General features: G+C 48.3%; 2 protein-coding genes across 4 annotated transcripts; one reads left to right on the top strand and one right to left on the bottom strand.

The window, feature by feature from the left end:
* Positions 1–1,343: 1,343 nt before the first annotated feature.
* Positions 1,344–4,597, bottom strand: TYW3 (tRNA-yW synthesizing protein 3 homolog). The gene is made up of 6 exons (XM_054294560.1): positions 4,439–4,597; positions 3,946–4,026; positions 3,118–3,216; positions 2,273–2,344; positions 1,873–2,006; positions 1,344–1,685 (listed from the first exon to the last, which is right to left on the bottom strand). The coding sequence occupies exons 1-6, from the start codon at positions 4,595–4,597 to the stop codon at positions 1,481–1,483; spliced, it is 750 nt and encodes a 249-aa protein (XP_054150535.1). The 3' UTR covers positions 1,344–1,480.
* A 68-nt stretch (positions 4,598–4,665) lies between these two features.
* Positions 4,666–13,623, top strand: CRYZ (crystallin zeta). 3 transcript variants are annotated; one of them, XM_054294573.1, is made up of 9 exons: positions 4,666–4,725; positions 5,389–5,516; positions 5,854–6,006; positions 7,220–7,383; positions 8,534–8,585; positions 9,760–9,909; positions 10,306–10,407; positions 12,316–12,411; positions 12,673–13,623. In XM_054294573.1, exons 2-9 carry the CDS (start codon positions 5,406–5,408, stop codon positions 12,832–12,834), a joined length of 990 nt encoding a protein of 329 aa, XP_054150548.1. In that variant the 5' UTR covers positions 4,666–4,725; positions 5,389–5,405; the 3' UTR covers positions 12,835–13,623. The 3 variants fall into 3 exon arrangements, with proteins under 3 accessions (XP_054150548.1, XP_054150552.1, XP_054150549.1); XM_054294577.1 differs by having other exon boundaries at positions 4,693–4,725; positions 5,392–5,516; XM_054294574.1 differs by lacking the exon at positions 4,666–4,725 and adding an exon at positions 5,107–5,171.
* Positions 13,624–15,428: the final 1,805 nt, after the last annotated feature.

Genomic DNA, 15,428 nt, shown 5'->3' with positions numbered 1-15,428 from the left:
CCAGCTGCCTCTGGATGCTCTTCCCAATTGCTGCCTGTGCCCTGCACATTGACAGCCCAACAGAATCCCATACAGCAGCTGCAAATAAAACACAGCTTGATAAAATGAACCTCAAAATGAGCTGGTGCAACTTGGGTGAGCATGGGGCAAGGTGTAAGAGCGGCGGTGCATGGAGGAAGGTGTTGCCAGTCCCAGAAACCTCCTCAGCATCACCCTCTGCAACCTTGGATGGGGTTAGGATAACACTTTTGTGTTAAGATACCAAAAAGTCTTCCTGATTTTTTAATCATTTTTCAGAGGAATGTGGGATCAGTTTCTGACAAACTGTTTCTCAGAATGTAAATACTGTAGTGCTGTTACACAGGGTGAGGGTTTGGGCTGTTACAGGGTCTGCGGGCACTGCTTGTGGTTGGTGCTGGTGCCATCAGTCCCTTGAGCCACGTCCAACAGACCAGCGCTAGACATTTTAAGAAATGTCACGTGCAGAGGAGGGTTCAGACCATTCTGAACGCACTCCCTGAAATCCACAAGCAACAACTACCTCCTCTGTGTGCGAGACGTGCCCCCCAGGTGGTGAAGAGGGATCTGCAGGAATAGTGGGACTCCCAGCAGCGGGGATGGCAACAGGGGCTCCCCAGGGCTTTGCTAAGGCAGCAGCTTGGGAGGACCCTCTGCACGGAGGCAGATGCTGCTTTTTGTTGATGGAAGCCCTGGAGTTTCAGTTCAGTCCCGACAGGCAGTTGACCCTTGGAGTGGAGAGGAAGGTCTGTGGAAAATGGTGCTGCAAAGGTCTGGCACAAGCCCACATGCCAACAATGCTGCAGTAACACCTGCGGCAGAAGCCACGTCCCCACACCTGAGGAGCTGCTGTGCTTTGTCCTGCTGTGGGCTGCTCCCACCAGCTGCCTGCTGCCCCAGGGGCTGTGGGACTCCAGTTTCGTTCACACAGCTCCTGGCCAGCAGCTCTGCACTGTCAGAAATCACGCCCCTGGACTGAGTCATACTTCAGCCAGTCTGCCCAAACACACGAGGCCTGAGACCGGTGCACACAGCGCTACTTTGGAAGGTGTCTGTGCAATTTCCACCGCAGGTATTGGATGGTCTTCAGTCTTCAATGCCTGTCTTCCCCTCCCTGAAGGAGAAACCTGCAGAGCCAGCTGGCTCTGCAAAACCCAGAAGCTGGAAGTGAAATGCTGCCACACAGAACACAGTGAAAAGCTGCAGCAAACCAGTTATTTCTAAGATAACTGATGGAGTGCCACTTTGTTAATTTAACAGTACACTTTAAAAACTCCTAAAACATTCTATGGCTTTGTTCTCTGTGTCCTGTAGCTACACCTGCTCACTATTCTGTTAGTTACCTTTTTTTCTGGTCAATGTCCATGAGAATATAACTACTTGGAGCACAGGAGTACATAAATCTCTTAAAAAGAGCATTAATAACTTTTTCAGTTCGCCATTTGCTTTCAAATGTCTTAGTCTATATCATGATTTCAGCAAACAGACCAAGACTGCTTTCAGCATCATCCTGGGGTTCCAGCTCTCTGCTGGGATCAGCCTGTTCCTGAGCAGTCCGTCTCTTTCTTCTATGCACGTACACAGATTGGCTCTTCTCTGGCCCCTCGGGAAACAAGGTGTCTGTGGGGACAGCAGCTCCCAGAGCCAGCTCCAAGCCCTTGCGGAATCTAGACAGAAACAATTCTCTAGTTACTGTCTTTATACATTTGCTCAGGATCTGAAAATTACTCTGAGAAACGAATGCTTTTAGAATGTAATCAAAACATGCAAGGGGAGAAAAGTGGTTGCTAACATTTCACTTAATATTGAAGAAAAATTAGATGTCATGAACAGAACTGGTGTTTTCTTACAAACCTGTCAATCCTCCTTATGTTTTCTTCCATTTTCTGATTGGCTACATGTACCAGAAATTCAATATATTCTTCAGAGACCATCAATCTCCCTTTGTGGCTCAATGGAACTTCTAAGCAGTGAGTGCTCCGCACAGCCTGAAAACACACACATGATTTACCTGGAATAAAGTTTTTTCGTTTATGAAGGTTATTTAAATAATGTAGGGAGTTCATTATAGTAAAAAACCTGCTTATCCATACAATTATTTAAGTTGCTGTCACCTAAAGCAGCAAGCTACTTCTTTGCTATAGCATGCCCTGTGACAGCTCCTAAGCACCAGTCAGGTCTTGGCTGGTACAAAAATCAAGGTTAACGTAACAACACAACTTCATTACATCCCTTACAGTAGTAGAGTACTTACCATTGTAATTTTTCCTCCTCTGCCAACTGTAATACCAGAGTTCCTGAACCCAGAGTCAATAGCCACTGAATGCTGCAGAAAAAATAAATACTTAAACAGGTCTTGTACACTTTCACAGCAAAAAATATTTATGGACGCCTTGCAATGCAACGTACAATCTCAATTTTGCAAAAAACATATTCAAATCATCTACCCAGACTTATTAAAAAACAGTTACATTAAAATACTTTTTAAGATCAAACCCACAAATGGTGGGTGGTTTTCAGAGGTCCACGGTGGATCCTAATTGAATCCATCAGTGCAGAAGGGTGCAATGTCTCTCTGGGCACTGAACTGCTTTATCCCAAGGAGCTGGAACCTCACAGACAGACGATGAGCGCAGCTGCACTCTACCCGAGTCCCTCAGCTCTCCTGCACTAATGCCAAAACAAGCCCAGCACACATCGCTCCCTGCAGTCACACTGCAAAAGCAGAAGGCAAAGGCATCATTCAGTGCACTGAAAATGGACCCAATGGCCTGGCTGGTGGCAACGTACCATCTAAAATCCAGCCCCTTCAGCCAGTGAGAGCAGCCCAGGCCCCTCAGGCAGCATTTCCTGCAGCAGTCTGCTTCAGCTTGAAGACTGAATTGCAGGTGAGTCTTTTTTCTTTCTAAGTACAGTAAAACACTCACCAAGTTTAAAGCTGTGTTTTTTCACCAACTTACTTTACTACTCTAATTATTAAACACACAGCACACCTGGGACTGTTTCTAAGTGCAACTGCTTACCCAGGAGCCAATACTTTTATTTTTGCAGGCAAGAATGTAACAGAACAATGCCACATTGCACTCCACGTGGCTTTACCAGCAGCTGCGCATCCTGCAGCTCTCGACACAGCACGTGAAGAACAAATGGTTCAAACTTGAACACAGCATCACCAGTGGCTTTCTTCAGTGCTGTCATCTGGAAAATATACCAAAACATTTACATAAAAGTCATAGTACTTCCTCTTGTAAGAGTTAACAACACCCTGCTGTGTTCTCCTTGGCCTGAAATTTCAGCAAACTTTGCTTTGCTGGAACAAATACTAATGAAAACAAATATTCTGGAGGACACTCCTGTGCATGTGTGAGAACGTATATGTATGGTAAAGTGAACTACAAATTGAGTGAGAACATGCTGATCTTGCAACTGCCTCTTTTGTGGGACAAAGCAATATATGCAGAGAGTAGATTATTATGAAAGCATATTAAAAATGAAAAATCCTGCACTATAGATGTTTTTAATTTCAGGGTATTTAATGATACTAAATTAACAATGCTATATAAGAGATTCCCTGTTACACCACCTTCAGGTATCTGTCTGCGAGCACAGCAAGCTGGGCTCAAGAGATATTTTTTAATTCAAGAGTTTTAAATATAACTCCAGACAGCACGAAATTATCTAAGTTTCTGGAATATCAGTTGCCTTTATAACTGAGCAGAGAATTTGATACTGAGTTTAAAAGCATTCTCTTAAAATAGGCATGAAGAATTTATTAAGCAACGCATCTAAGGAAAAGTTAATTTTGAGAGTCGAGTATCAATTCATGTTAGTAGCAGGAATAAAAACCCTTTGACACCATGTGTTTTCTATGACAACTGGAGCATTTCCGTGAATAAAAATAAAGGCTGTATCTCACTGTGCCCTTACCACATCGCCTTTGACACACGGGTCATGCGTTACCAGGAGCCACGCGCAGTTCTTCTTCTGGATGCCCATGCCGTCTGTGTCCTGGTGATGGACAGAAACCATTAAAGTGGCTCGGCAGCTCGGTGAGGTTTAATCTCGTGCTGCTACAAAAACGCTCCTTGGAAATAAAGAAGCAGCCCCTTGAAGCAAGAGCCAAATCACACCGCGACCAGACCCACTGCCACGATCCCCCGGCCGGTCCCTCAGGCACCGTCACCATCACCCTGCCGGCCCCTCACGCACCGTCACCATCCCCGTCCCTCACCCATCACCACGATCCCCCTGCCGGCCCCGTCCCTCACGCACCGTCACCATCCCCGTGCCGTTCCCGTCCCTCACCCATCACCACGATCCCCGTGCCGTTCCCGTCCCTCACCCATCACCACGATCCCCGTGCCGTTCCCGTCCCTCACGCACCGTCACCATCCCCGTGCCGTTCCCGTCCCTCACGCACCGTCACGATCACCCTCCCGTCGCACGAGCTCGTGGTGCAGAAGCTCTCGCGCGCGTTCAGCAGCCGCGCGAGCTCCGCGGCTCGCGCGTCCAGCGCGCGCTTCCGGCTGGGGTCCGGCCGCGCGAGCCGCTGCGCCTTGCGCCGCGCGAACGCCGCCATCGCGGGGGGACGGCGTCCCACGGCGGACAAACCTCGGCGCGCGGCCGGGCGGCGCGGCGGGGCGGGGCCCGTAGTGGTACGGCCCCGCCCTCCTCCGCGTTCCGCCGCGCGGCAGCGGCGCTCCGCAGGTAGGCGGTGGGCGCGGGGTCTCCCGGGCGCTCGTCCGGGAAGACGGGACGAGAAGGCAGCGGCTCTGCTCTACCCGTGGCAAGCTCCACAGCCACGGGGACAGGGTCGGGCTACACGGAGGCGACGGCTGTACGAGGCGGCCCGAAGGGGCGGGGCCTGATCGCAAGGAGCGCTTCCGGGGCACGGCCTGACCGCGAGGCGGATCAAGAGGCGGGGCCTGGCGGCGAGGCGTCTTTGTGGGCGAGGCCTGGCGGCGGAGGCGTCTTTGTGGGCGGGGCCTGAGGGCGGAGGCGTGTTTGTGGGCGGAACCTGGCGGCGGAGGCGTGTTTGTGGGCGGAACCTGGCGGCGGAGGCGTGTTTGTAGGTGGGGCCTGACGCTACAGGTGTGTTTGTAGGCGGGGCCTGACGCTACAGGTGTGTTTGTAGGCGGGGCCTGACGCTACAGGTGTGTTTGTGGTAGGCCCCAGAGCAGCCCGGGGCCTTCCCTTGCCCCGTTGCCTTCCCTTGCCCCGCTGCCTCCCCTCCGGTTCGGTTCGTTCTCACAGAATCGATCGCCCTTCGGCCCCACGGTGTGTGCCGTGTTCCCGGCGGTGTCCGCAGGGCCGGTGGCTCAGGCTGCCCGTGACCTGAACAGGTACCAGGGGTCTCGTTGTGTCTTTTAGCAGGTCCGCTGGTCGCCATGGCAGCCACCAGGAGTGTGATGAGAGCGGTCCGAGTGTTTGAATTTGGCGGCCCTGAAGTGCTTAAACTCCAGTCAGATGTGTTAGTTCCTGCTCCAAAAGAAAACCAGGTATACGTGAGCTCTGTGAAGGAAAATAGCGATAATGAATGTTAGCAAGTGCCTGCAGGACAGAATGAGAGATATGGCCAAAACCCTGCACCTAGAGTATGTGAGTTTTGGTCAGTGTGTTTGTACTACTTGAGATACCATGCTTAACAAATGTGGGCTCTTTACTCTGCTGTGGGCTATATATTCCACGTCAAGATTTCCCTGAAATTAGCTTCACTTTGACCCTGGGTTGTTACAGAGGCTGTTTGAGAATTCAGAAAAAATGCTACCACACCATGCTGTGAATTCAAGAGCTAAATCATTTTAGTTATTGCTTAAGAAGTGTCTTTTCTTTTAGGTATTAATTAAAGTCCATGCCTGTGGGGTCAATCCTGTTGAGACATACATTCGCTCTGGGACCTATGCCAGGAAGCCAGCTTTGCCCTACACTCCTGGCTCGGATGTGGCTGGGGTAATTGAAGGTGTTGGGGAGCACGTGACTGCATTCAAGGTATTTACACACTGGGGTAGAATCACCATTGCTTCATGGTCCTCTGTGGCTGAGTGCTGTGACACTGTACCTGGTTTTATATCACAGAATCTCTTCAAGGGGGGAAACCCCTGCACGGACTGTCCAAGCACACAGTGGGATCCCACAGTCTGCTGTGAGGAATGCTGTGCCCTCCTGAAGCTCAGAGCTCTCACAGGAGGCACTGCACTCTGTCTGCTCAAAGCGCTGATGTCTGCTGTACAAAAGTTGGAGCTATTGTGGGTTTGGAGCTATTTTTCTGGTGTTGCAGAAAAAGTTGAGATTGGAAGCTTCTTGCTGGGGGTAGTAATTTCAGGCAGAACTAAAAATTTTTCTGTAAAGTATTTGAGAAGTGGAAATTGCTTATTTATAAAGCTCCATAAATTATGTAATTTGTTACTAAAATTGTTCAAATACCGTATTACTCCTGTCTAGTAATTTTATTTGGATTTCTCAGTGAGAAAGTCTCAGGACAGGAGAAGGCAAATATCAGTTTGCTAAGAAAGATATCTATGACATCAATTTAGTTTTTAAATTGGTTGTCCCATTTAAGTCATTACACATTTGGTCCCAAACCAACATTAAAAACTGTAGGTAAAACTGGGCTGGAATTTCCTGATCTGGAATTTGTGTAACAATTTTGGGAGATCTGAGAGACAGGGTTACCAAGAGAGAAGAATAATCTTTTTTCATATTTTCTTACTAACAGCTTGCTTTATCTGCTCTGTGTGACTTTTTGCTTCCTCTGACAATTGTGATGCTCTTGGCTTGAATGAGAGAGAGATGTCTTAGGGTATATTGAGGGGATAAATATATCCACATTTAAATAATTTAGAAATGTTTCTTTTGTGTTTGTAAAAGCTTTTGAGGTTTTTCATTTGGAATCTGTGCATGGAATTCCTGACTTCAAAGTTCATTAAGGTCATATTAATGAGGCAGTAGGTTTGTGTGTTACACTGCAGGGTGGGGTTATAATTATGATACTTAGATTTAAGTATAAGAAATTATACAGTTTGTTTTGCATTGCTGGTATGTATCAGATTTTATAAAAATTTCTTTGACAAATATAACTGGTTATTTTTGATAGGAGAATTGTTAGAAATAGCCCAAACCTCTGTTAATTTCATCTTAACGTTTATGAAGGAAAAAGTAAGGGAAATGATTGATTTCTCTGCATTCTCTCCCTCCATTCCAGAAAGGTGACAGAGTTTTCACCCTTGAGACGCTGTCTGGGGGATATGCAGAGTATGCAGTGGCTGCAGCCAGCAGAGTCTTTCCTTTGCCAGACAAGCTGGACTTCAGGCAGGGAGCAGCGCTCGGGGTGCCCTACTTCACTGCCTACCGGGCCCTGTTCCAGAAGTAAGGCACCAAACCATGCTTGTGCACTTTAATCTTTGCTATTTACAGTGCCAAAGTTCGTGTTTTCGCTGTCCTATAAAAGGGGGAGGTTGGTGAGTGGGACATGTTTAAAAACATTACGCTGATGGAATTGTCAGATAATTGTGATCTAGCAGCTTGTGACTGTGTTTTCCTGCTGAGTCTTTTTTCTTGAGAGAACCTACCAGGAAAGGCTTCATGGAATAAAATATGTGACTCCCTTTCAGAACTCATTGGTATTTGGCTGGGGAAGAAAAAGAGCAATAGTTGTAATTTCCTCAGTAAGCAGACAGGTGCTGTGGAGCAGAACCACTGCTTTCCTGTGGCAGGCCAAAGTCCTGAACTGAAGCTCAGTACCAGGCTCTCACTGACTGCTGGCTGCACGTTGCTTCAAGTCATCAGTCACAGGATTTATTTTGCCTCCTTGTTTTCCCAAAAAGGCTTATGGTATCTGTTTAGCCATAAATTGGAATATAATTGGAACATAGACTGGAAGCAATGCTGTGTGAACAATGAGATTTGGTGTCAGTATCTGCAGCCCCGTGTGTGAACAATGAGATTTGGTGTCAGTATCTGCAGCCCCACATGTGAACAGTGAGATTTGGTGTCAGTATCTGCAGCCCCGTGTGTGAACAGTGAGATTTGGTGTCAGTATCTGCAGCCCCACGTGTGAACAGTGAGATTTGGTGTCAGTATCTGCAGCCCCACGTGTGAACAGTGAGATTTGGTGTCAGTATCTGCAGCCCCACGTGTGAACAGTGAGATTTGGTGTCAGTATCTGCAGCCCCACATGTGAACAGTGAGATTTGGTGTCAGTATCTGCAGCCCCACGTGTGAACAGTGAGATTTGGTGTCAGTATCTGCAGCCCCACATGTGAACAGTGAGATTTGGTGTCAGTATCTGCAGCCCCACATGTGAACAGTGAGATTTGGTGTCAGTATCTGCAGCCCCACGTGTGAACAGTGAGATTTGGTGTCAGTATCTGCAGCCCCACGTGTGAACAGTGAGATTTGGTGTCAGTATCTGCAGCCCCGTGTGTGAACAGTGAGATTTGGTGTCAGTATCTGCAGCCCCATGCTCAGTCTGTGTGCTGCAGTCACAGTGCCAGCATTTCTCGTGTTCTTCTCCTAGAGGCTGTGCCAAAGCAGGGGAGAGCGTGCTGGTTCATGGTGCCAGTGGAGGGGTAAGTATTCCAAGGAGGCAAGGGGTAGAGAGCACTGCTCTCTGTCCTTGCGTCTGCTTCTTCCTGGGGTAGGAGTTGTGGTCATATTTGTGTCAATAGATTAGCAGATTAGGTTTTTATTTCAGATACTCTAGGGTACACTTTCTCAAAAACCCCGTTATTCCCAATAACTGAGACTGCACGAGTGCTGGTGTGAGTTCCCAGTCAGGGGGTCACATCCTGAGCAGGTGCTTGCTGCAGGGGGTGGTTGGTCTGGAAGCTTTATTGCTGACAGCAGAAAGCTCTAATTTTCCAATATGTACAAATTGTTCTCAGTCCTCTGAGAATAAGTCACTGGTGCAGGGCAACTGTGCATTTCTGTTTGCATTCTCATGTTTTTACTCATGAGCCAACAGCTGGCTGCACAAGGAAAGGTGCTGGAATATATAAACCTGCGACTGAATACCACATGAAATTGCACTTCTAGTTTCCTTTGGGTTTTCATGACAAATTTACTTTAGATCTTTATGACTCAACATTTTAGTTTATCTCCCACACTCTGCAGTTGCTCATTTCTGGTGATGCACCAAACAGCTTCTGTGAACAGGCCAAGTTTCCTTAATTATTTGTTAGACAACAAAAAGATGAATTCATATCTTATTCTGAGATACTAGAATGGCATTTAGCATCGTAAATCCTTTTTTAAATTTTCATAAACTAAATGTAGTGCTTCTGTTTTTACTGGAGTGCAAAGCTGGTAGGAGACACTGAGAATTCACTTTCTAAAGTAGTGTTAATAAAATTTGTGCCTGCAGATTTTCTTTGCAATGTATAATGCTGGTATTAATAGCAGGTGATTCTGTGAAGAGAAGAATTTCCTTGGATTTGTATAAAAAATATTGGGCTCAGGTTTGACAGATACTCAGCATTCTACATCTATGTGTGTCAAATGTTGATAGCTATTAAAAAACCTCAAAAATGTACCATGCCTTGGTAAATATCTTTTCTTTTTTAAAGAGTATTTGGCTGTCTTTGAGATCTAAATTATTGGCTAGAAAACACTTTACCAGACTAGCTTTTTAAATGGGGAAGTTCCAAGTTGATGGTAGACTATTTAAAATGCTAAGAAAGAGGTGAAATAATTTTCTCTCTTTCTCTCTTTTTTTTTTTTTTTTTTTTTTTTGCCTCCCTTCAGGTGGGACTAGCAGCATGTCAGATTGCCAGAGCTTGTGGTTTGAAGGTTTTGGGCACAGCAGGGACTGAGGAGGGCATGAGTGTGATCCTGAGAAACGGCGCTCACCAAGCCTTTAATCACAGAGACCCGAATTACACAGAGAAAATTAAGGTAGGCCTGTGTCTGGACTCAGGAATGCAGGTAGTGTTGTTCTTAACAACTTGTGAACAGCTGTTTGCAGAAGACTTTAAAATAGATTTATGTAGATCAATAGTGTACTGCCTTTTTCATTTCTACACAAGGAAAAACTTTCTCGGGCTGGAAGAGCTGAGCTTTCCTCACAGGCTGTGGCATTTAGAACTTCCTACATTCAGCAAATTCTAGTGTGGGATCACATCACAAGTTAGCACAGCAAAATGTGCTACAAATCAGCTCATTTGCTGTCAGCTGCAGCACAAAGGCTGCACTGAAAATTTAAACAATGAGCTGTAAAGTGGAAACTTTCTGTAGTGTTTAAAATGAAAGATGGTACCCAAGCAGTAAAATAACATCCTGTGTCCTGCACAGGCATGCACAGGGCCGGGAGGAGTGGACATCATCATAGAGATGCTCTCCAATGTCAACCTGGATGCGGACTTGCAGCTGCTGTCCCGGGCAGGGAGGGTGATGGTGAGTGTTTGTGTCCTGGGCAGCGAGTGTGTGTGTCCCTGAGCAGGGCGGGTGATGGTTAGTGTTTGTGTCCCTGAGCGGGGAGGGTGATGGTCAGTGTTTGTGTCCCTGAGCAGGGAGGGTGATGGTCAGTGTGTGTGTCCCTGAGCAGGGCGGGTGATGGTCAGTGTGTGTGTCCCTGAGCAGGGAGGGTGATGGTCAGTGTGTGTGTCCCTGAGCAGGGCGGGTGATGGTCAGTGTGTGTGTCCCTGTGCAGGGAGGGTGATGGTCAGTGTGTGTGTCCCTGAGCGGGGAGGGTGATGGTCAGTGTGTGTGTCCCTGAGCAGGGCGGGTGATGGTTAGTGTTTGTGTCCCTGAGCGGGGAGGGTGATGGTCAGTGTGTGTGTCCCTGAGCAGGGAGGGTGATGGTCAGTGTTTGTGTCCCTGTGCAGGGAGGGTGATGGTCAGTGTTTGTGTCCCTGAGCAGGGAGGGTGATGGTGAGTGTGTGTGTCCCTGAGCGGGGAGGGTGATGGTCAGTGTTTGTGTCCCTGAGCAGGGAGGGTGATGGTCAGTGTTTGTGTCCCTGAGCAGGGAGGGTGATGGTCAGTGTGTGTGTCCCTGAGCAGGGAGGGTGATGGTGAGTGTGTGTGTCCCTGAGCAGGGAGGGTGATGGTGAGTGTGTGTGTCCCTGAGCAGGGAGGGTGATGGTGAGTGTTTGTGTCCCTGAGCGGGGAGGGTGATGGTCAGTGTGTGTGTCCCTGAGCAGGGCGGGTGATGGTGAGTGTGTGTGTCCCTGAGCAGGGAGGGTGATGGTGAGTGTGTGTGTCCCTGTGCAGGGAGGGTGATGGTCAGTGTGTGTGTCCCTGAGCAGGGCGGGTGATGGTGAGTGTGTGTGTCCCTGAGCGGGGAGGGTGATGGTCAGTGTGTGTGTCCCTGAGCGGGGAGGGTGATGGTCAGTGTTTGTGTCCCTGTGCAGGGAGGGTGATGGTCAGTGTTTGTGTCCCTGAGCGGGGAGGGTGATGGTCAGTGTTTGTGTCCCTGAGCGGGGAGGGTGATGGTCAGTGTGTGTGTCCCTGAGCGGGGAGGGTGATGGTCAGTGTTTGTGTCCCTGTGCAGGGAGGGTGATGGTCAGTGTTTGTGTCCCTGAGCGGGGAGGGTGATGGTTAGTGTGTGTGTCCCTGAGCGGGGAGGGTGATGGTCAGTGTGTGTGTCCCTGTGCAGGGAGGGTGATGGTCAGTGTGTGTGTCCCTGAGCAGGGCGGGTGATGGTCAGTGTGTGTGTCCCTGAGCAGGGCGGGTGATGGTCAGTGTGTGTGTCCCTGAGCAGGGAGGGTGATGGTCAGTGTGTGTGTCCCTGTGCAGGGAGGGTGATGGTCAGTGTGTGTGTCCCTGTGCAGGGAGGGTGATGGTCAGTGTGTGTGTCCCTGAGCAGGGAGGGTGATGGTCAGTGTGTGTGTCCCTGAGCGGGGAGGGTGATGGTCAGTGTGTGTGTCCCTGAGCAGGGAGGGTGATGGTGAGTGTGTGTGTCCCTGTGCAGGGAGGGTGATGGTGAGTGTGTGTGTCCCTGTGCAGGGAGGGTGATGGTGAGTGTGTGTGTCCCTGAGCAGGGAGGGTGATGGTCAGTGTTTGTGTCCCTGAGCAGGGAGGGTGATGGTGAGTGTGTGTGTCCCTGAGCAGGGAGGGTGATGGTCAGTGTGTGTGTCCCTGAGCAGGGAGGGTGATGGTGAGTGTTTGTGTCCCTGTGCAGGGAGGGTGATGGTGAGTGTGTGTGTCCCTGAGCAGGGAGGGTGATGGTCAGTGTGTGTGTCCCTGTGCAGGGAGGGTGATGGTGAGTGTGTGTGTCCCTGAGCAGGGAGGTGCTGATGGGTGCTTGTGTCACTGACTTTGTGCATTCAGCATCACCTGAACAGCTCTGACTCCTCTGGGCAGGTTGTGGGCTGCAGGGGACGCATCGAGATAAACCCAAGAGACACAATGAGCAAGGAGTCCAGCATAATTGGAGTCAGTCTGTTTCTTGCAACTGAGGTGAGAAGCGCTTCTGTTTCTAAGTATGCTTTATTGACTTGTTCCAGCACCCTTCTATTTACAGTTAAAATTATTTGGAGGAATGAAAGAATAATTTCACTGTAACAAACTTGTTAGTTCATTCCTTTATGTTTTGATTCAATCTCAGAACATCATAAAACATTTTCAGGTTGTGGAATTTGCTTAAATTATTGCATAAATTGCCAATAGTATTCTGAAATGCAAAGACCTTGTCATAAACACTGTGTTTGTTGCATGCAGGAGGAAAGGCGTGAATGTGCCACAGCAGTCCTTGATGGCATAGAAGCTGGCTGGCTGAAACCAGTTGTGGGCTTGGAATATCCCCTGGAGAAAGTAGCCAAGGCTCATGAAGACATTATGTGTAGCAGTGGTGCCCGAGGGAAGATGGTGCTCCTTCTATAAAGGAGCACCCTTTTCCATTTATTTTGTAGCTGTTCTACCTGCACCTTTGCTTACATGGTTCACTGAATGTATGTTACAAACCTTTGATCATGTTTGACAGTAGCAGAAAATGCTCACTTAGATGAATTAGTTAACATTTTCTTTTTGTAATAAGCAGAGTTGCATTTACTGTAATGTAATTTTGGTAGCTTTTTTGATTGATGTGGCAATAATAAATTTTCTCTGCTGGCGTACTTTGTGCTGCAGGGAATGGTGGGGTTTGGTATCATGGAACATGTGAAGGCAGAGCGAGGCCACTGTAGGTAACAGAATGAAGATGCTTTTGACAGATACACAAAAGTAAACAACTCACTATGTGTGTTAGTTAGAACTGTAAATTCTTTTAGCCACAAAATGTGTACTCAAATTTTGTACTCAAATTTTGTCACGTAATTTACTTGAAATTAAAGCTTTTACTGACAAAATAGTTTACTTTCCAGCTCAAAAGATGGGCAGAATCTCTCAAACGTGAACTGTTTGGAGCCGAGGCAGTTGTGCTTGTCTGTGCCTCTGAGGCTGAGGTGACAGCATCCCGGCCCCTCCAGAGGGACTGTCACTCTGGAGCTGCGTGCTGGGATTTGCCTCTTTGGAAATGACAATCATGACCGAAGCAGCTCATTTCTGGATGGTGAATGGCTGAGTGGGAAGATTTCAGTTCTTCCTATGAGCTTTAATAAAAGTCTCCTGGATCCCTGGCTGCCCTGAGAGCGGAGGGGAGAGTGGAGGCTGCATGGCTTTGTGGCAGGAGAGTTCCTGTGAAATTGCTGAAATTCCAGCTGCTGAAGTGGGCAGGGCACAGCCTCAGCACCAGGGCTGTGTGCAGGTGTCTATGTGGGGGCACTTGGCCATGACACCGGGGTCATTTCATTGGGTCTTGTTCTCATGAACCTTCAGTCCATTGCACAACAGGTGGTGTTGCCAGGAAAGATGGGGGAATGTTTGTAGAGTTAATAATTTCCATTTAGTGTTTCAGTGAGTGGTTTCAGAAAGCTGCCTGGGGAGAGAAGGACGAGGCCAGCTCAGCTGTGGGCCTGTCTGCCAAGGTGCAGTGGGCTCCTTCCTCCCTCCGGGCTGCCCCAGGGCACTGAAGCTGGTTTTGTTCCTAGCACTTCCCACAGCAGTAGGGAGCTGTGTTTTTAAGTGAAGATTTAAGTGATTCACCTGGTGTAAGGGGTGTGTAGCTAGTGTCTCTGCTGATTATCCAGGTGAAAGGTGCTGACTGCTCCTGCTGTCTCAAGCAGAATGTGGCCTGAGCAGTGGTGTCAGTTGGGAACCTGCTATTGCTCTTGACAACTGTTAGAGAAAGTAAAACATCTCTTAATATCAAAGTACTAAACAGAGGTTAAAAGTAATGGTTAATGACATATGATTGTGGAGATGATGTGCATAAAAAGTATATACCTTTCTCCTATATTCTGTATTCAAATAATATTTTTAATTCAGTCTCAATTTAGTAGGGGTACATGACATGAATGAGAGTCTGATGGTTTGCAGTGGCTCCTTTCTTGCTTAGTGCTGCCACTGCATCGTGGAAGATGTTTAGAGGAGAAATTCAGAGCAAGTCTCTGGTGTGCCCTCCTCGTTGTTGTCCCAAGGGCCGAGGTTGCAGTGGGGTTTGTCACCAGAAGGTGTCAGAGCAGCTCTGTGTTAGCACATCATCACAGGGTGCCAGGTGACCTGGCAGAACGGCACAGCAGGACTGGGCTGACTTGCTGGCAGTGTCGTATAACGTTTATTCTTCTGTCAATTTCCAATGTATTGTATAAGTTGAAGGGTTTTTTTTTAACTTTGGAAGAAGTACTGTGGATAGAACTAATGAGGTATGTCTGATTTGTGCAAGCCACCAACCTAGGAAATGCCATCCTGGAGAGTCCTTGGTTTCGCTCTCCTTTTGGGACATGCTGCTCCTTGGCAGTGCAGAAAAGGGTGAGGAAGAGAGTGGGGGCCACAGACCATTGAATTTGGCGGAATAATTATCTCAGTTTGTTGAGAATCTTCTCCTGATTTGACTGGACGGGATTTTGGAGGCAGTGATTCCCCATTGCAGCCTGCTTGGTGCTGCCGTGGGTGATTGGAAGGGCTGAACAGGCTCTTGTATTTGTGCCGATTTTGGCACCTGCAGGAGAGGTTTGGGGTTCAAAGTGAGGAGTTGTGTGCAATGCAAGCTCTGGAAGCTGCTGTTCTATGTGTTTCTAAAACACAAAAGAGTGGAATTGTTCTGAAAAGCAGCTGCTCTTGGTTAATCTCATCGTGCCCCAACTAAAGAAGCTGCTGGGGAGGGTCCAGCAGAGGGTCGCAGAGATGATGAGGCACATTGCGTCTGAAGCATCTCTGACGCTGAGAGACTGCCCGAGGCGGGCGTGCTTGGTGTGGAAAAGAGACAGCCGAGAGAGGATCTCACCAATCCGTACAGATATATCCAGGGGCTGTCACAGAATGGTGCCGGGCTCTGCTCAGTGGTGCCCAGCGACACGATGAGGAGCAGTGGCCGTGACCTAAAGCACAACAAGTTCTACCTCAGTGTGAGAGAGAACTCTCCACGGAGGGTGACAGAG

This window comes from Melozone crissalis, unplaced genomic scaffold (assembly GCF_028551555.1).
Source record: "Melozone crissalis strain CALT ecotype California unplaced genomic scaffold, PUWL_Pcris_2 ptg000254l_1, whole genome shotgun sequence".
NCBI classification, from domain to species: Eukaryota; Metazoa; Chordata; class Aves; order Passeriformes; family Passerellidae; genus Melozone; species Melozone crissalis.
Note: the sequence above shows the minus strand (reverse complement) of the source record. Positions and strands in the feature narration are given on the sequence as shown.

What these genes read in the sequence shown, in the direction of transcription:
- TYW3 (XM_054294560.1), bottom strand. Translation starts at nt 4,597, where the DNA reads ATGGCGGCGTTCGCGCGGCGCAAGGCGCAGCGGCTCGCGCGGCCGGAC. An exon ending in CGTGTGTCAAAGGCGATGTG is followed by an intron (nt 3,217 to 3,945) that starts GTAAGGGCACAG and finishes TATATTTTCCAG; the next exon opens with ATGACAGCACTGAAGAAAGC. An exon ending in AACATAAGGAGGATTGACAG is followed by an intron (nt 1,686 to 1,872) that starts GTTTGTAAGAAA and finishes GTTTCTGTCTAG; the next exon opens with ATTCCGCAAGGGCTTGGAGC.
- CRYZ (XM_054294573.1), top strand. Translation starts at nt 5,406, where the DNA reads ATGGCAGCCACCAGGAGTGTGATGAGAGCGGTCCGAGTGTTTGAATTT. An exon ending in ATTACACAGAGAAAATTAAG is followed by an intron (nt 9,910 to 10,305) that starts GTAGGCCTGTGT and finishes TGTCCTGCACAG; the next exon opens with GCATGCACAGGGCCGGGAGG. An exon ending in CCCGGGCAGGGAGGGTGATG is followed by an intron (nt 10,408 to 12,315) that starts GTGAGTGTTTGT and finishes TCCTCTGGGCAG; the next exon opens with GTTGTGGGCTGCAGGGGACG.